This window comes from Diceros bicornis, chromosome 3 (assembly GCF_020826845.1).
Source record: "Diceros bicornis minor isolate mBicDic1 chromosome 3, mDicBic1.mat.cur, whole genome shotgun sequence".
NCBI classification, from domain to species: domain Eukaryota; kingdom Metazoa; phylum Chordata; class Mammalia; order Perissodactyla; family Rhinocerotidae; genus Diceros; species Diceros bicornis.
In genome coordinates, this window is record NC_080742.1 from 87,748,400 (window position 1) to 87,764,185 (window position 15,786).

Genomic DNA, 15,786 nt, shown 5'->3' on the forward strand with positions numbered 1-15,786 from the left:
CGCTGCTGGTGGCCCGGGTTCGGATCCCGGGCGCGCACTGACACACCGCTTGTCAGGCCATGCTGTGGCGGCGTCCCATATAAAGTGGAGGAAGATCTGCACGGATGTTAGCTCAGGGCCAGTCTTCCCTCAGCAAAAAGAGGAGGACTGGCATGGATGTTAGCTCAGGGCTGATCTTCCACGCGCACACGCGCACACACACACTAAATAAATAAATAAATATTTAAAAAAAAAAAAAAAAAAGAATCACGTATACAGTACGACCTCTTCCCTCAGGATGGAAACTCAAAATTGGTGTTTACCAATGGGGAAAGGGGACTGTAGGAAGGAGATGAGATACTTTCACATTTCATTTTTTTATCTTTCTATATTGTTTGAATTTCTCATCAGATTTTTTTGGTTTTGTTTTTTTAAATTACAGGTTATATGGTCAAAGGAGACATGAACCCTTTTCTGTATTTGTCTTTTTACTTCTCTATACATATTGCTTAAAGTTAATAAATATTATATATTAAAATTTTCCTTTAAAGAATAACCAGAGGATGCTAATGAGCCAATTATTTTCAAAACTAGTGGTAAAGGGAAAGAATCGAGCATTTAACTCTGCCTCTCCTATACAAACTGTACCACTAGGTAACCAAAGGAGTAGATGAAGGAAAATTTTCTTTTTATAGAAGTATTCCAGCTAATAAATGAAGAAGGAATTTTACAATTAAAATGTCATCATTTTGAACCACCAATGAATAAATGAATGGATATTGGCATTGATCAATGGCAGCAAATATGACAAAAAGAGAAATAACCAGACTTTTTATGCCTCTGATGGAAGACTACCACCCACTTATAAAATATTCTTGGGGGGAAAAAACCTGACTCTGATCAAGCTTCTCTAGATCCAACTACCAATTTACAGGAAAGAGAGGAACATGTTAAAAGACGCTACATAATAAGCAAAATCTAGAAAGCAGAAAACTTTATAGAATAAACAACCACTTTCTGCAACAAATAAATCGCAAGAGAAAAAAGAGAGACATGAGGAAAACCTATAGATCAGGGTTTTCCAACAGCAGCACTAGTGACATCTGGACTGGGTAATTCTTTCTTGTGGGGGCTGTGCCGTGTAGGATGTCTAGCAGCATCCCTGTCCTCTATCTACCAGATTCCAGCAAGAATCGCACCCCCTCCCCAATAAAAAATGTTTCTAGACACTGCCAAGTGTCCCCCACGGGGGGCAAAATCCCATCTAGTTGAGGATCACTGCTACAGATTAAGAGACTTCCAAGACATATCAACATAATCACAATGTATGGACCTTATGTGGATCTTGATTCAAATGGCACACAAAAAAAATGACATTTATGAGGCATGTGGAAATTTGAACACTGAATATTTAATGATACAAAGGAATTGCCAATTATTTTTAGTTGTCATAAAGGTATTGTAGCTTTTTTTTTAAGAGGCCTTATCTTATAGATATACATGCTGAAATATTCATAATATAATAATATCACTATGAATTTGCTTCAAAATAATACCAAGTGCAAGGGTAGTGGGGGGGGGGTGTAAATGAAACAAGATTGGGCATGAATTGATAATCACTGAAGTAGAGTGATGGTACCTGGGAGCACATGATACTATTCTGTCTACTTCTGTATACATTTGAAATTTTCTCTTAAAAAACACAAAAATTACAATTAAAGTCAAGACCATCATGTAGCTAGCAGCATTCAGCTGAATGACAAACCAACCCAGTAACTGAATGCTGAGAACGTTCAACTGATTTCCACTAACCATCCCATGTTTGCTTGCTCATATACACTCAGAGGCTCTCAAATGAATCCATCTTAAAAGGAAAATAATCACTGTCTTTTCAAAGAATAAATTAAATGAAGTGAACTCCCAGGATACCTTAACCCCCTGGGGTTCACAAAACACAGGTTAGAAAATGTTGCTTTACAGAAAGTCCTGGATCAGTAACGCTTTAGAGATTCTTATTATATTCATTTCCTCGCTCAGTGTTTATTTGTTCCTCTATCTCACTCATATTTGCCATTTTTGTTTTATACTAAAAACTACCAAAGGCAGTGGTATTTTAAAATTTAGATATAGAATAATATTTTTAAATTTAGGTACAAACCATCACCAGAATACAACTTAAATATCCAAGAGCGAACCATGTGGTGAAGAATATTTTTCCATGAGGTTATTCTTCATTGCAGCTAATGATAAGGTACACTTAAAAATATGTTCTGTGCATATTAACAGACCTAAGGGCAAACGGTGTATGGTTCTCTCCACAGAGCTGAAGAAATCTTTGACAAAATTTAACATGATAAAAACACTAAAAAAAAAAGAATTGAGGGATACTTTCTTAATATGATAAATTATGCCCAAAGGGTAGTCTCTTATTTAACGAGGAAACATTACAGGCATTTCCACCAAAATCAGTAACAAAGAAAGAATATCCATTTCTCCACAGTGCACTATTCAACATTGTACTAATGGTATAAATCTGTGCAATTAGATAAGAGAAGTCCTTTAGAGGCATAAGAATAGGTAAAGAAGTAGTAAAACTATCTCTATTTGCATATGATATGAACCTCTAGTGAACTGATGATACAACTCAATTCTTTCAGTAAAATAGCAGGATATAAAAGTAACATTCAAAAATCAAGTCCTCATATACACAACCAATAACCAATTAGCAAGCAAACGGTAGAGAAAATCCCATTTATAAATAGTAACAAAAAATTAAATATTTAGAAATAAACTTATTAAAAATGTGCAAAATCTATATAAAATAAATTTTAAACATATCTGAAGGCACAAAAGTAGACTTTTTAAATAAAGAGACATCCCTGTTCCTGGATAGAATGACTCAACATTATAAAAATGTCAGTTCCTCCAAGTTAATGTATAAATTTAATGTAATACCAATAAAATATCAACAAACTTTAAATGAAATTAGACAAACTGCTACTAAAGTTCATATAGAAAAATAAACCTGCAAGAATAGCCAGAAAAACACTGAAAAGAAATAACTACAAGGTTGAGACTAGCCTTACCAGACCTAAAAAGCATACTATAAAAGTCTCCATAATTAAAACAGTGTGGTGCTGGTACATGAATGGACAAACAGATCAGTGGAACAGAACAGCAAGTGCAGGAACAGACCCACGTATACACAAAACGTCAGCATATGAAAAAGGCGGCATGTCAAATCACTGAGACAAATAGAGACCTTTTAATAAATAGTGCTTGGACAACTGGGCAGCCATTTAGAAAAAAATAAAATTATACCCCTATTACATACCACATACGAGAATAAATTTCAAGTGGATTAGGGATTTAAATGTAAAAATAAAACCATACAAGTACTAAAAGAAAACATAGGTAAAATCCTCTTTAACCTTGGAATAGAAAAAGGCTTGCTAATTATGACTCAATATCCAGAGCCAATAAATTTAAGATTGATAAATATGACGACATATTTTTAAAAATTTGCATAGCAAAAAAAAAAAATCACCATAGACAAAAGGAAAACAACAACTACAAACTGGGAGAGAATACTTATACATGCCACATAGGGAAAATATCCGTAATATGCACAGAGCTCTTAAAAATCGAAGGATGAAGGACCAAAACCCTTCCTGATACAATCAGGAAAAGATATAAACAGACAATTCTCGAAAAAAAAGAAGGAAAATGGCCCTCAAACATATGAAATTGTTATTCAAACTCATTTGTAATTAGAGAAATGCAGATTAAAACATGGATATCATTTTTCACCTATCAGATTGGCAAATATTAAAAATATGACAACACATCCTGATGGCAAGAATGTTGGGAAAGAGGCACTCTCATACACTGCTGGTGGGAATGCAAACTGGTCCAACCATTCTGGAGGGAAATCCAGTAATCCTACCAAAACAACACATGCACTTATCTTTTGACCAAGTAATCCCACTTCTAGTAATCTAACCTGAAGATATACCTCCAATAATATGAAAATACATATGCACAAGGTTATTCATTACAGCACTGTTTGTAATTGCAAAATATTGTAAACAACCTAAATGCCCATACACAAGAGAATGGATGAATGAAACAGGGTACATCCACAAGAAGGAGTACTACACAGGTGTTAAAAAAAATAAGGAAGAGCTCCAAGAACTGAAGAGGAATGATTTTCAGTACATACTGTTAAGTAAAAAAAAAAAGCAAAGTGAAGAGTATTTATCACAAGCTATGCTTTGTGTAAAGAAAGTAAATATGCATCTGCTCATTTGTGGGGAAACAAAAAAACCCACACAGAAAGATAAACCAGAAACTAAAGAGATTGATTACTTACAGGGGGTGGGTGGGAAAGGGGTGAAAAGGTGTAGGAGAAATGAAGAGGGCGTGACGCTTCTGAGCATACCTTTTCATTTAACTCTGACTTCTTAGAACCATAGACGCTTCTGAGCATACCTTTTCATTTAACTCTGACTTCTTAGAACCATAGTAATGTTTTACATACTCAAAATATAAACCAACAATGAAAACCAACCAGGTTATGGGAGCAATCCAAAATGGAACACAAATAGTAACAAATAAACCTAACTGTATTACAAATAAATGACATACACTAAAGTGGGGGAGAAAAGAACTAACCTAAGTTAACTTTGGAAAACAGTGTTTTGACTAAATATTATAAGGCTAAAGACAAAAAGAACTATAAAGAAATACGGGGTTGGCCCCGTGGCTTAGCGGTTAAGTGTGCGCACTCCGCTGCTGGCTGCCCGGGTTCGGATCCTGGGCGCGCACCAACGCACCGCTTCTCTGGCCATGCTGAGGCCGCATCCCACATACAGCAACTAGAAGGATGTGCAGCTATGCCATACAACTATCTACTGGGGCTTTGGGGGAAAAAATAAATAAATAAAACTTAAAAAAAAAAATGAAGAAATACAGTACTCTATTTAGCAAATTTGTTTATGACAAGGGTATGGGTTAGCAATTCTACAACTACTTTATGTATACACTAGGATTGAACAAATAAACAAATATACTATAGATAATGAGAGCTGGGTTTTTCACTGTTGGATGAAAAAATTACAAGTAAGGAAAGAGGGAAGGCTAAAATGAACCCTGTGGTATTGGATTAGAATCAAAGGTATTATTATGAAAACTTACAGTTGTTAATATATACAAACAGAACAGAAACAAATACAGATGTGTGTCATGTGTGATCAGTGTATTTCCTAGCTCAGTCCACTGAGAAGGCCTAGAAGCAATGAGCCCACCTAGTGCCAGACCTTGGTTTCTAAAAACCATTCTCCAATAAAAGGAACAAGGGCTCACACAAACACATACAAAAATCATACAAGTTACCATTAAGTCACACTATAATTAACAGGAAAAGTATAATATTAATATTAATGGAAAAGTAAGTACACAATCACTACAGTAATAAAAGGTAACTTTCAAAAAGAATCAGAAATGTGGTAGCAGCTGCAAGATCAGCACTGGCCAACTGTTCAAAAGCTGTGCAAATTATTGTGGAGTTTAAACTGCTCAAACCAACCACAGCTTGCCTTATAATCAAATTCCTCTATACCTGTTCTATTCCTATTCTCCAGCCCCCCACTTCAGATCATCACATATAAAGGCATTCTCCTCCTTGGATGATCAGTAAACTCAATGTCATTCCTAGGAACCCAGGATATGTGAGCATACCAAACAGGAATCTGCCCCAAACTTATGGTTTAAAAAAAAAACATAGCTTGATGGGCAAACTATATGTCAGTGCCTCCAAGTAACCTAAGATAAGACTTCTATATGACAAGATATTTTGTTCAAATAGAAAAATTGAATATATACGTATAAAACTCTTATAAGTGAAACAGAGAATATATGAGAATATTCATGTATTCTCTTATGATAAACTGTTATATCAAAACAGATATTAAGAAGTTCAATAATTTTTGTTTTCTTACAGGCAGATATATGTTCACCTAGTAAGTTTATGTTCTAACTCTAAACGACTTCATCATTAAAGGGAAATGTATATAAAATTTTTTAAAAATAATTCCCATTCCTAATTTAAAAAATCAAAATACATTCCAATAAGAAATCCATTATAACAAGGATGAAAACAGAGTTAAATTATACTTTTCAAAGAAATATTTTATAAATGCTGTTCCCAAGGCAGTTATGATCATTTTAACATATTTATGCTAAAGACAGTAATCTTAATAATGAACAAAACAAAAGTAAGACGTTTATCGATGTTATCTCTCTGCAACCCTGTGGCACCTGTTCCACCTGTGCCCCCAGGATAGAGACAGACAAGGAGCAAAGAGAGACCCAGGACCTCTACTGGTTGAGAGCGCGAGCTCTGGGGTCAGCCTGCGGAGTTTAGATGCTGGCTCTACGACTTTCGAGCTTTGTGACTCTGGGAAAGTTATTGACCTCTAACCCTCAGATTCCTCATCTGTAAAATAGGGATAATAATAACACTTATCCAGCAAGGTGACTATGAGAATTAGATGAGTTAGAGAATTAGATGTTAATTAATACATCTAACGCAATCAGAGAAGAGCACTTGGTATAAAGCATTCAATAAGCGTTGGAGTGAGTTCCTGGGACTCCCGAGTGAGGACCTGAGAAACTCCTACCAAATAGCATTATTCTGGATAAAATTCTTCTATTTGCATAAACTAAGCTCTTCATTCATTCAAGCTTCAGGAATAAAAATTAATATATGACGTTTTCAAATTACCAAAACTGACTCAAACTTTCAAAATCATCCCTCACCTAGATTATTACAATAGCCTTCTTACTGGTCTGCCTGTCACCTCTGCCTCCCTCCAGTCTATTCTCTGTGTAGCAGCCAGAGTGAACCTTTTAAAAGGTAAGTCAAAACATTTACTCCTTTACTCAAAATATACCATTTGCTCTGAGTAAAATGCAAAATATTCTTATGTTCAAATGTCTCCCTCTCAAGGCCTTCCATAATCACATCACATGAAAATAGCCCTATCCTACCCCAAGCCCTCTCTCTTCCTCTAACTCGATTTTTCTTTTCTTTTGTCATATATATTTATCTATCTTCCCTGGCTAGAATATAAGTTACAAGAGAGCAAGGACTTGGTTCTGTTCATTGCTATATTCCTAGCACCAAGAACAGCGCCAGGCCTACCACAAACCCTGGGTCGAAGCTAACATCACACTTAAGGATAAAACACAAGAGGCAATACGTTCAAGTCAGGAACAACAAACAAAATAAAGTTGCAAAATACTGTATGTTAGCTACCAAACTGGTAAATTTTTAATTTTTTAAACTTTTAAGTGATTGAAGTACAACATTAAAATAAAGTTTTAAAAAATCTTCAGGCACATACAGCTCAGTGAATTTTTACGTCTGTATACGCTCATGTAACCACCACACAAGATCAAGGTATAGAACACTTCCTGACCTTCAGGAGCTCCCGTGGGCCTGCTCTCAGTCAATACTCCCACAAGGTGAAGGACTAGTCTGACTTCTCTCACCCAATTATGCCTGTACTTTAACTTTATATAAGTAGAATCAAACAGTATATGCTTTTGTGTCTGACTTCTTTTACTCAACTTATGTCTGTGAGATTCACCCATGTTGCTGCATGCATCAGTAGTGTATTCTTTTTTATTGCTGAGTAGCATTCCATTTTATGAATATACCACAGTTTATCCAATCTACTGTTGATGACATTTAGGTTGTGCCAGTTTGGGGATAATATGAATAGTGCTGCCATGAATAGTCCTGGGTATGTTTTTGGTGGAAATATTCACTTATCTGTATATTGGCAAAGTTTTTGTTTGTTTGGTTTTGGGGGGGTGGTTAATAATACCTTCGACTAGTGAGGATGTAGGGAACTAGAAGTGGGCACTGCTGGTGACAACATAAATTGGAATAGCCTTTGTGGAAGACAGTCGGGCAATAGGCACAAGACGCCTAAAAATATCTGTGCCCTGTGACTGATAATTCTACTTCAAGGAAATTTCTTACTGAGTACTTAACATGCGCCAGATCTTCTTCTAAGTGTTTTACATGCATTAACTCATTTGATTCAATCTAAGGAAATAATTAGGGATGCTCACAACGGTTTGTTTAGAAGGATGTCAACCATCCATCATTAGGAAATACAAGAAAAAGTAGTAAACAAGGTAAAAAACTGATGAGGGGAATGATTTTAAAATGTATTGTACTTCTGTAAAATTAAACACTATGCAGCCACTGAAAATGTTTCCAAACAAACAGTGATGATATAGGAAAAAGTATACATTAATGAAAGAAGTTAGGTAACAGTGGAATGAATAAAATGAATTCCAAGGTTTTTTTAAATACATACATATACTTTAAATGTTTAAACAGTGGTAACCTCTGGAAGACCTGGGTACTTTCATATTCTTGATACTTTTCTGTACTCCTCATTTTTTCTCTAATACATTATTTTTGTAAATCAAAAAGAATGTGTGACTAAAAAGACTAATAAACAAAGGTGTTTACATTCTAATCGGGAGACAAAAGACATTATAATACAATTTTATTAGGGCAATGATGCAGTTTTGCAGAGCTCTATGGAAAGACATCTAGCCTAGAGATTAGGGAGTGAGACGTTACCAGGAAAGATCTCCATTGTCTTACTTCCACCAAGGACTCAGGGAGGAAGAACTCCATCTCTATCTAGGCTGCAAGGAACCTTCCCAGGAAAATCCCGTTAATTCCTCAGCTCACTGCCCCTATGCTATTAATTGCATGTTGTACTCTGGCAAGTGTTCTTTTCCCTTCTCACTTCCAAAAATGCTTAGGCAGACTGAGGGATGGGAATTCCTGAACACCAAGGATGCAATCAAAGCTCAACAGCCTCAAACCTGGAGGACGCTGGTTCTATCCACTCTGCTGCCTGGCTGAAAAGCATCAAGGAAGGGCCCTCCTCCCCTCTCAGGATAAATTAGGGCAAAAACCTTTCAGATTTCCAAATGTCAGAAACTCCAGGCAGAGTAACCCAAATTTATACCAAAACTCACTGATTCCTTGAATTTAAAAAATTCTTCTACTTGAAGAAATAAAATTACCAAGAAATTATCCAGGTAAAGGCAATTCTCCGTATCCATCCTCCTACCCCCTCCTCCTCCTCTGCAGATGGACCATCCCTGGAAACTAAAGGAAAGCTAAGCATGGGGATTAAAACTATATCTTAGTACTTTAGGGGCCAATTCTCACATAAGCAAATGATATTTGTTTAATAATTAAATCCCTCATTTCATGATACAATAAACATTAGAGTAAATATTGATCACAGGAAAAATATACAGGCCCCAAATTACCAATACTTCATTAAGAATTAAACTTGCTTATAAGATACTGCTTTTGCATGGCAGGGCATTATCAATAAATTTTCTAACTTTTGACATCTGAACCACATTAAATTCTCAAAGATTATTGGTTAAAAAAACCCTGGGTTCAAAAAAACATATTCCACAGATATGAAGTCACACAAATTTATGTGATAAAGTAGAGCATACTTATTTTGGCCTCCCTTGCCCTCCTTCACATATCCCCTCTTTATCTTCCCTTCAACTTCTCCTGTTTTTATTTATACTTAAATTTATTTTATTTTTATAAATTAATTTATTTATATAAATTAAATACTTAAATTTAATTTATACTTAAATGTATTACAAAATTTTCCATAAACTACCTGCAGCTTTTCATGGTTACAGTGTTAAGTTGCCTAAATTAATATAAATAAAATTCTAGTCTAAAATTTATTAACCTATCAAATCTCTACATTGCACAATGGAACAAATTTCTTATGCAGCTAAAACAGTTCTTTGAAAAAATAAGTATTTACATAATCACGAGGGATTCTGGTTTTATTCTGTATGTAACCTAGATTTTCGGATAATTCTACTCTGGTTGCCCAGGGTATGTTATAGGAACAGAGGATGTAGACACAGAATTGGCAAGAATTTGGTATGTTCAGTTTTGGTATGTTCAATTTCAGTTTTACATATAATCAAAATATAGAAAAACATCGGTTTGTAGTAATAAAAACGAACTTAGGATAATTTATTCTTAAATACATGTGGCAAGGTAATAATTTTCCCCAAGCATAGATCAGACTGTTAAAGATTATCTCACATACAAAATAACAACGCTGTCCTTCAGTGACCATTTGTTGGGATTTTTTTTCTCTGTTGTTGCAGTCAAAACTGTGCAACCTACAAATTGATTAAGCAACACTAACGGTACTTGAAAATTAAGTAAAACTAACTGTACCCAGCACTAAACACTGAAAAGAACGCTGTAACTGAAATGGTTTTCTCTCCCAGGGCCAGTAGAGGGAGACTAAGGCATCTGGCCTGGTCGTGTTTCTGTAAAATTGGGGAGGGGGAGCGGAGGCTGTATTTAAATGTCCTGCTGTCAATCATAGGACACTTCCTACAATCACAGTCACCATATCTGCTATTACCCGCGAGCGTACTCTCGCCAAGATACAACACCAAACGGTCTCGGGAAACCTGCTTCACCTAAAGGTGACCGCAGGCTTTGCCACAACACCCAAATAAGGACTTTCGGAGCCCAACCCCAACTACTTTCTTTGTTTAAATGCCTGCGAATCCCTCCCACGCCGGAGTCAAGAGGCTGTGGCGCCGCCCTTTATTAGCCTCACACTTTGATTACAAAACACACGAGTCGGCGGCCTGGCGGCGGAGGCGGCCCGAGCTCTCTCAAACGTCAAACCCGAAACGCAGGCGGCGGCCGCGGCAGGGCGACGCTCGCCGCCCCCGCCACCCGACCCAAAGCACCCACCCGCCGGCGAAGGTCGCCCGCACCGGGCCCCCGGGCGCGAGCCGCCGGCCGTCCCGCTGTCGCCGGCCCCTCGGGCGCCGGGAAATTTCACTCTTTGTAAAGTTTGAGCTGCGGCGCGGGGGCGACGTGGGGGGTTTGGGACGAGAGGCTGTCCCTTCGGGCCCCGCTGCCCGCTCCGTCCGCCCACCCCCGCCAGGACAGGGGGTGCTGGGGGGTGCGCGGGGGCATGGTCCGAGCCGACCCGCCTGGGACCCCGGCCCCGAACTTCCGACTGGCATCCTTCAAGTCCCCGATGCCTCATCTGTTGCTCTGTTTACTCCGCGGACCCCGCCGGGCTGGGGCTGCCGCCGCCCCCGTCCCAGCTCCCCGCGGCCGGGGAAGTTTGATAAAGACCCGAGAAGCGGGCGCGACGCGGACCCGCGGGAGGCAGCGGAGGACGACCATGTCTGGGGACCCCGGGCTGGGGCGAGCCGGTGACCGCCCGGAAGGAAGGCGCGGCGGCCGGCCGGGCAGGGCGGCCGGGCAGGGCGGCCGGGCAGCCGGCAACTCCGGGCCGGGAGCCCCGGGCGGGGCGGCGGCCGGGCTGCGGGCGCGACGAGGGGCGGCGAACCGGGCCGGCGCTCCGCCTGCCGCCTCCGCCGGCGCCTGCCCCGGCCGCGTCCCCTCGCCCCGGTCTCCCCCTGCCAACTTCTCGGCCGGCCCCCTTTGTTCCCGTTTGTTGTGGCGACTCTTCGCCCGGCCGGGCGATCCCACCAGCCCCCCTCAGCCCGCCCGGCGAGCCCGGGGCCCCGTGCGCCCCGCTGCCCGGGCCGGGGGCGGGACGCCGGGGTCCCTGGGCGCTCGGCGCGGCGCGGCGGCCGGGCGGAGGGGGGCGCGGGCGGCCGGCGCGGCGGCGGCGGTGGCCGGTGGCCGGTGGCGGCGGGGCTGGAGGGGGTTTATTTACCTGCCGTGGAACCAGTCCTTGCAGATATCGCACTCGATCATGAAGCGGTTCACGTCGTACGGCTGCCGGCACACACAGTACACCGGCGGGGGCGGCGGGGCCGCCGAGGCCCGGCCCGGAGCCGCCACCGACACGGCTGCCGCGGCGGCTCCAGCTGCTGCTCCCGCGGCCACCGCCGCCGCCGCTCCGGCCATCTTTAAAAAACACACACACGCTCGCTCGCTGCTCCGCTTGCCGACTGGAGCGAGCGCAGCCGCCAGCCAGCGCCGCCTCCTGCCGCAGCCGGAGCAGCAGCCGCGGCGGCGGCGGCGGCGGCTGTGCCTCAGTGCGCGCGCGCGAGGCCGCGGGCCGGGGCGGGGGCGGCGGGCGGCGGGCGGCGAGCGGCGGCGCGCGCACGAAGCGCGAGGCTCCGGCCCGGCTCCTTCCGGCGCTCAGCGCGGGGCCGTGCGTCTCGCGCACTTCGTCCGGCCGCCGGCGCGCGCGCCCCGCTGCCCTAGCGCCGGCTGGGCGCAGGGACAGGCTGAAGGGCACGCGGGGCGGGGGAGGCGGAGGGAGGCAGAGGCTTCCTGAGGACACGCGCGGCGGCGCGCGGAGCGCTGCCCGGCGAGGAGGACAGCGGGCGCGTGCGAAGAGCCGGCTCCGGCGTTTCTGAGTGAAGCCGAGGCCGGGGAAGTTCCTGCGCAGTGAAAAGCTGCTCACGCTGCGTCTGTGCTCCGAGGAGGGGACCCAGGAAGTTCGAGCCCCGCCAGGGCCACCTCCCGATGGGGGGAGAATCTTAATTAGCCACCGCCCCGCGCCCTCCGTGGGTCCGAGCCGACGGTGAACAGCACGCCGAGCCGGTTGTGTCCTGCTGAGATGCAGGGGTGTGCTGGGAAGTCATTCAAACTTGAAAACGTCCCACCCGAATTCCCACCGACCAGCCAGGAAATTAGAGTGTCGATGAAGCCACTGTTAGGTGAAGGAGTTTGTTCCCAAGAGGAATTCATTAATGTCTGTGAGCCAAGGGGGACCTGCCTTGAAATATGGTTGGTGGAGAAAGGACTGGAGAGGAACCCGGCGTGTTTATAAATAACATGACTTAGATGCGAATGCTTTCGAGTCCCAAGTTTGGAAGATAGGGATAAAATTCTAAATGATGGTGACACCTCGGAAAAAAGGATACTACAAAAACCGGATAATACGGTACTTGGCACACAATAGGCCATTAATAAATATTTTTGAATGAAAAATGAGATTGATAAGAATAAAAACAGCCAACAAATATCGAATAGAGAAAAATTGCCTTGAAATGATAACTACAGGAATTGGAAGGGATGTTAAGGATTATTGAATTAGATATTTGTAGCTGAATTTCGCAGGCATTTCTATCACTGGGAAAAGCCCTACAGCTCCTATCTCACCCAGCCCCAGGCAGAGAATCGCGAATCTATTCTAACCTCCTTCTTATAATTGAGGAAAGCCAGTAACTTGCCTCAAGTCTCACAGATCTGAGCTGGAGCTAAAGTTTAAGTTTCTTGATTCTGCATCCAGTCCATTTTCTACCACACCACTACTTGGCACATATTTTGCAGGAAAAGAAACATCTGGAAATCAGAGTTGACCATAAAGTGAGTTTGAAACATTTCTACTGGAGAGAAAAGAAAAGTTACTATAATTGTGGCATATGTTTAGAGGCATCCTGGATTGGTGGAGTGGAAAGAGGCCTACATTCAGACTCTGCTTTATATAAGCTGTGGGACCTTTGGCAAGTCACTCCATTTCTCTTGAACTTGATCCTTGAGGATCTGTTCAAAGAAAAATTACGGATAATAATACCTTCCTTAACTAAAGATATTCTTCGTCACTATAACAGCAAAAGAGATAATGTATTTTTAAAAGTACATTGTAGAGGATGTGTGGTGCTGGGGGACAGCACAGCAGTGTGTCAGGGAAGGGGAGGCAGCCAAAGCTGTCATATTGGAGTTGGGGTAAGGAGGGCATCCACACAAGGAAGTGGCCTGGTATGGGGTGTTCTCCTTGCTGAGCTGGAGGGGCCACCTGGCCTTTGGATGTCAGCATGGGCAGGGTGAAGAGGGCAGACAAGCAGAGGAGGGGGCAGCAGCAGTGATGCAAGATCAGTTATGTACAAGAGGATTGATCTAATAAGTAAATATATTAAGGAAAATAGGAGCCAGATTTCTCACTGTTGAGGAAGAGAGTTACAAATATGGAAAGAAAACTAGAATGAACCTTTTGGTAGTGGACTGGTATTGGAGGGATCAATCTGTTTCTATTTATAGAAATAGATATAGATGTGTAAGTACCTACATACTCTGTCCACTGAGAGGGTCTGGGAGTAGTGACACAACAAAACAATGAGTACATCTAGCCCAGATCTTGGATTCTAAATACCATTCTCCTCTTCATTTTTCTTCTTGGCAAATGGCTGATTCCAGGACTGGAGAAGAGAAGTACAGAGTGAGCCTGGAGCCTCTAGTTGTGCCAGAAAATGAGGACATGCTCAAAGAATAATGGGGCATGTCAAAAGGACACAGGCCAACTTGTGTCCCACTGGGACACAACTGGGACAAATTGAGCTTCAAAATAAAAAATGACAATAATATAACCCATTGAAAAGCATAGGAAACCATACAGATATAAATAAACATAAATTGAAAGTTTGAAAAGGATTGGAATATTTACATAGTTTCCAAGTATCTCCCCACAAAATTCTTATTAATTACAAAGGGAATTAGAGTAACTGTACAGTGGAGAAGGCTGGCAGACACCACCTTTAATCAAGTGATCAAGTGCCATCAGTAATGGGACAAACTGAAATCATGCACCACCTGACAGGATCCAATGAGATGAATACTAGCATCACTTCTGTGTATTTCTGCGTGCTACTTAGTTGAGTCTCCAATTTGGAAATGAAGTTAGTTTTAAAGCTACATCAAAAAATCAGCCATAATAAAAACACTATAAGGCACACAAATCTGTAAGGAAAGGTTAAAGAAATTGTAAACACAAAGATTTGACCTTGAGAAGAAAGGGATGAAGGCTGGAACTCTGAATAATGCCAAAATTTTAGTGACAAGCTCCATGCATAGCAATTAAGAGCATATGCTTGGACTCCACAATCTACTATCTTTGTGACAACTTACTAACTATTGGGTTTTCTTTTTCTCATTTTAATGGGGATGATAAGAATATCTCCCTTGCAGGGTTGGCTGCATTAAATGAGATAACAAAGTGCTGGCCACAATTCTTAGTACATAATAACCCACATAGCTTTTAGCTATAATTGTGAATAATTATTTTATTTGTTTATTAATAATAATAGGACTAAAGGGCACCTAGAGAGTTAGAAGAGAAGACTAGAAGAGTATTATTGCCAAAAAAAGCAGGGAGAGAATATCAGAAAGAAAATATCTCGAAGAAAGACAGCCAGTTCCATGCCAGTGTTGGTTGGCAATGACTCCAATGGGACTTGGTGGGACTCCCTCTGCCTTTCTTCAGGTACTCTAGTACCTGCAGTAGATCTCTCTTAATTTTCATATCAAATCTAAGCTGCTCTTTTGTTTGTTTTTAACACGCCACTTGTCCATGAATGCTCATTTCTCTGAAAAGGAATGTTTGCTCCAACCTAACAACTCTGCTTCCTACAACTACCAGTACATGCCTGTTTCCATGACCGTGTCTGCTATTCTCTTCCTTAGTATTCCCTCCCCTTCCTTTTTCTTCAAAAGCCACCTTCCCAGCCCTCTGGCTGTACCATGTTCCTTTAGATATATAAAATTTAATTTGCATATTACTTGTGTGTAACTCAGGTTTTTCAGTCGGTGCCTATACTCTTTTTTCCTAGGGGATGTTTAGTTTCCTTCTTACAAATTCAGAAACTGAAGTCGGTTTCCAAAAGGCTATACATACTTGCAAAAACATGAATAATTAGGACACATTTTAACAAAAGCCGGGAAAATGGTAGAATATTTAGCAGTAGCTCTGGATGTTTCTTTAGTGATGA

The 15,786-nt window shown here is 41.6% G+C and overlaps 1 protein-coding gene across 2 annotated transcripts in view; it reads right to left on the bottom strand.

Annotated features, from left to right (window-relative positions):
• Positions 1–15,786, bottom strand: part of KDM7A (lysine demethylase 7A) — a 124,757-nt gene that overhangs the window by 71,324 nt on the left and 37,647 nt on the right. Inside the window, exon 1 of one of the 2 annotated variants that reach the window (XM_058531280.1) lies at positions 11,784–12,070. The exons of the other annotated variant lie outside the window; for it this stretch is intronic. Coding sequence (XP_058387263.1) covers positions 11,784–11,977 — 194 coding nt within the window. The 5' untranslated portion in view covers positions 11,978–12,070. Of the gene's footprint in view, positions 1–11,783; positions 12,071–15,786 lie in introns of those variants that run through there. 2 annotated transcript variants of the gene reach the window in all.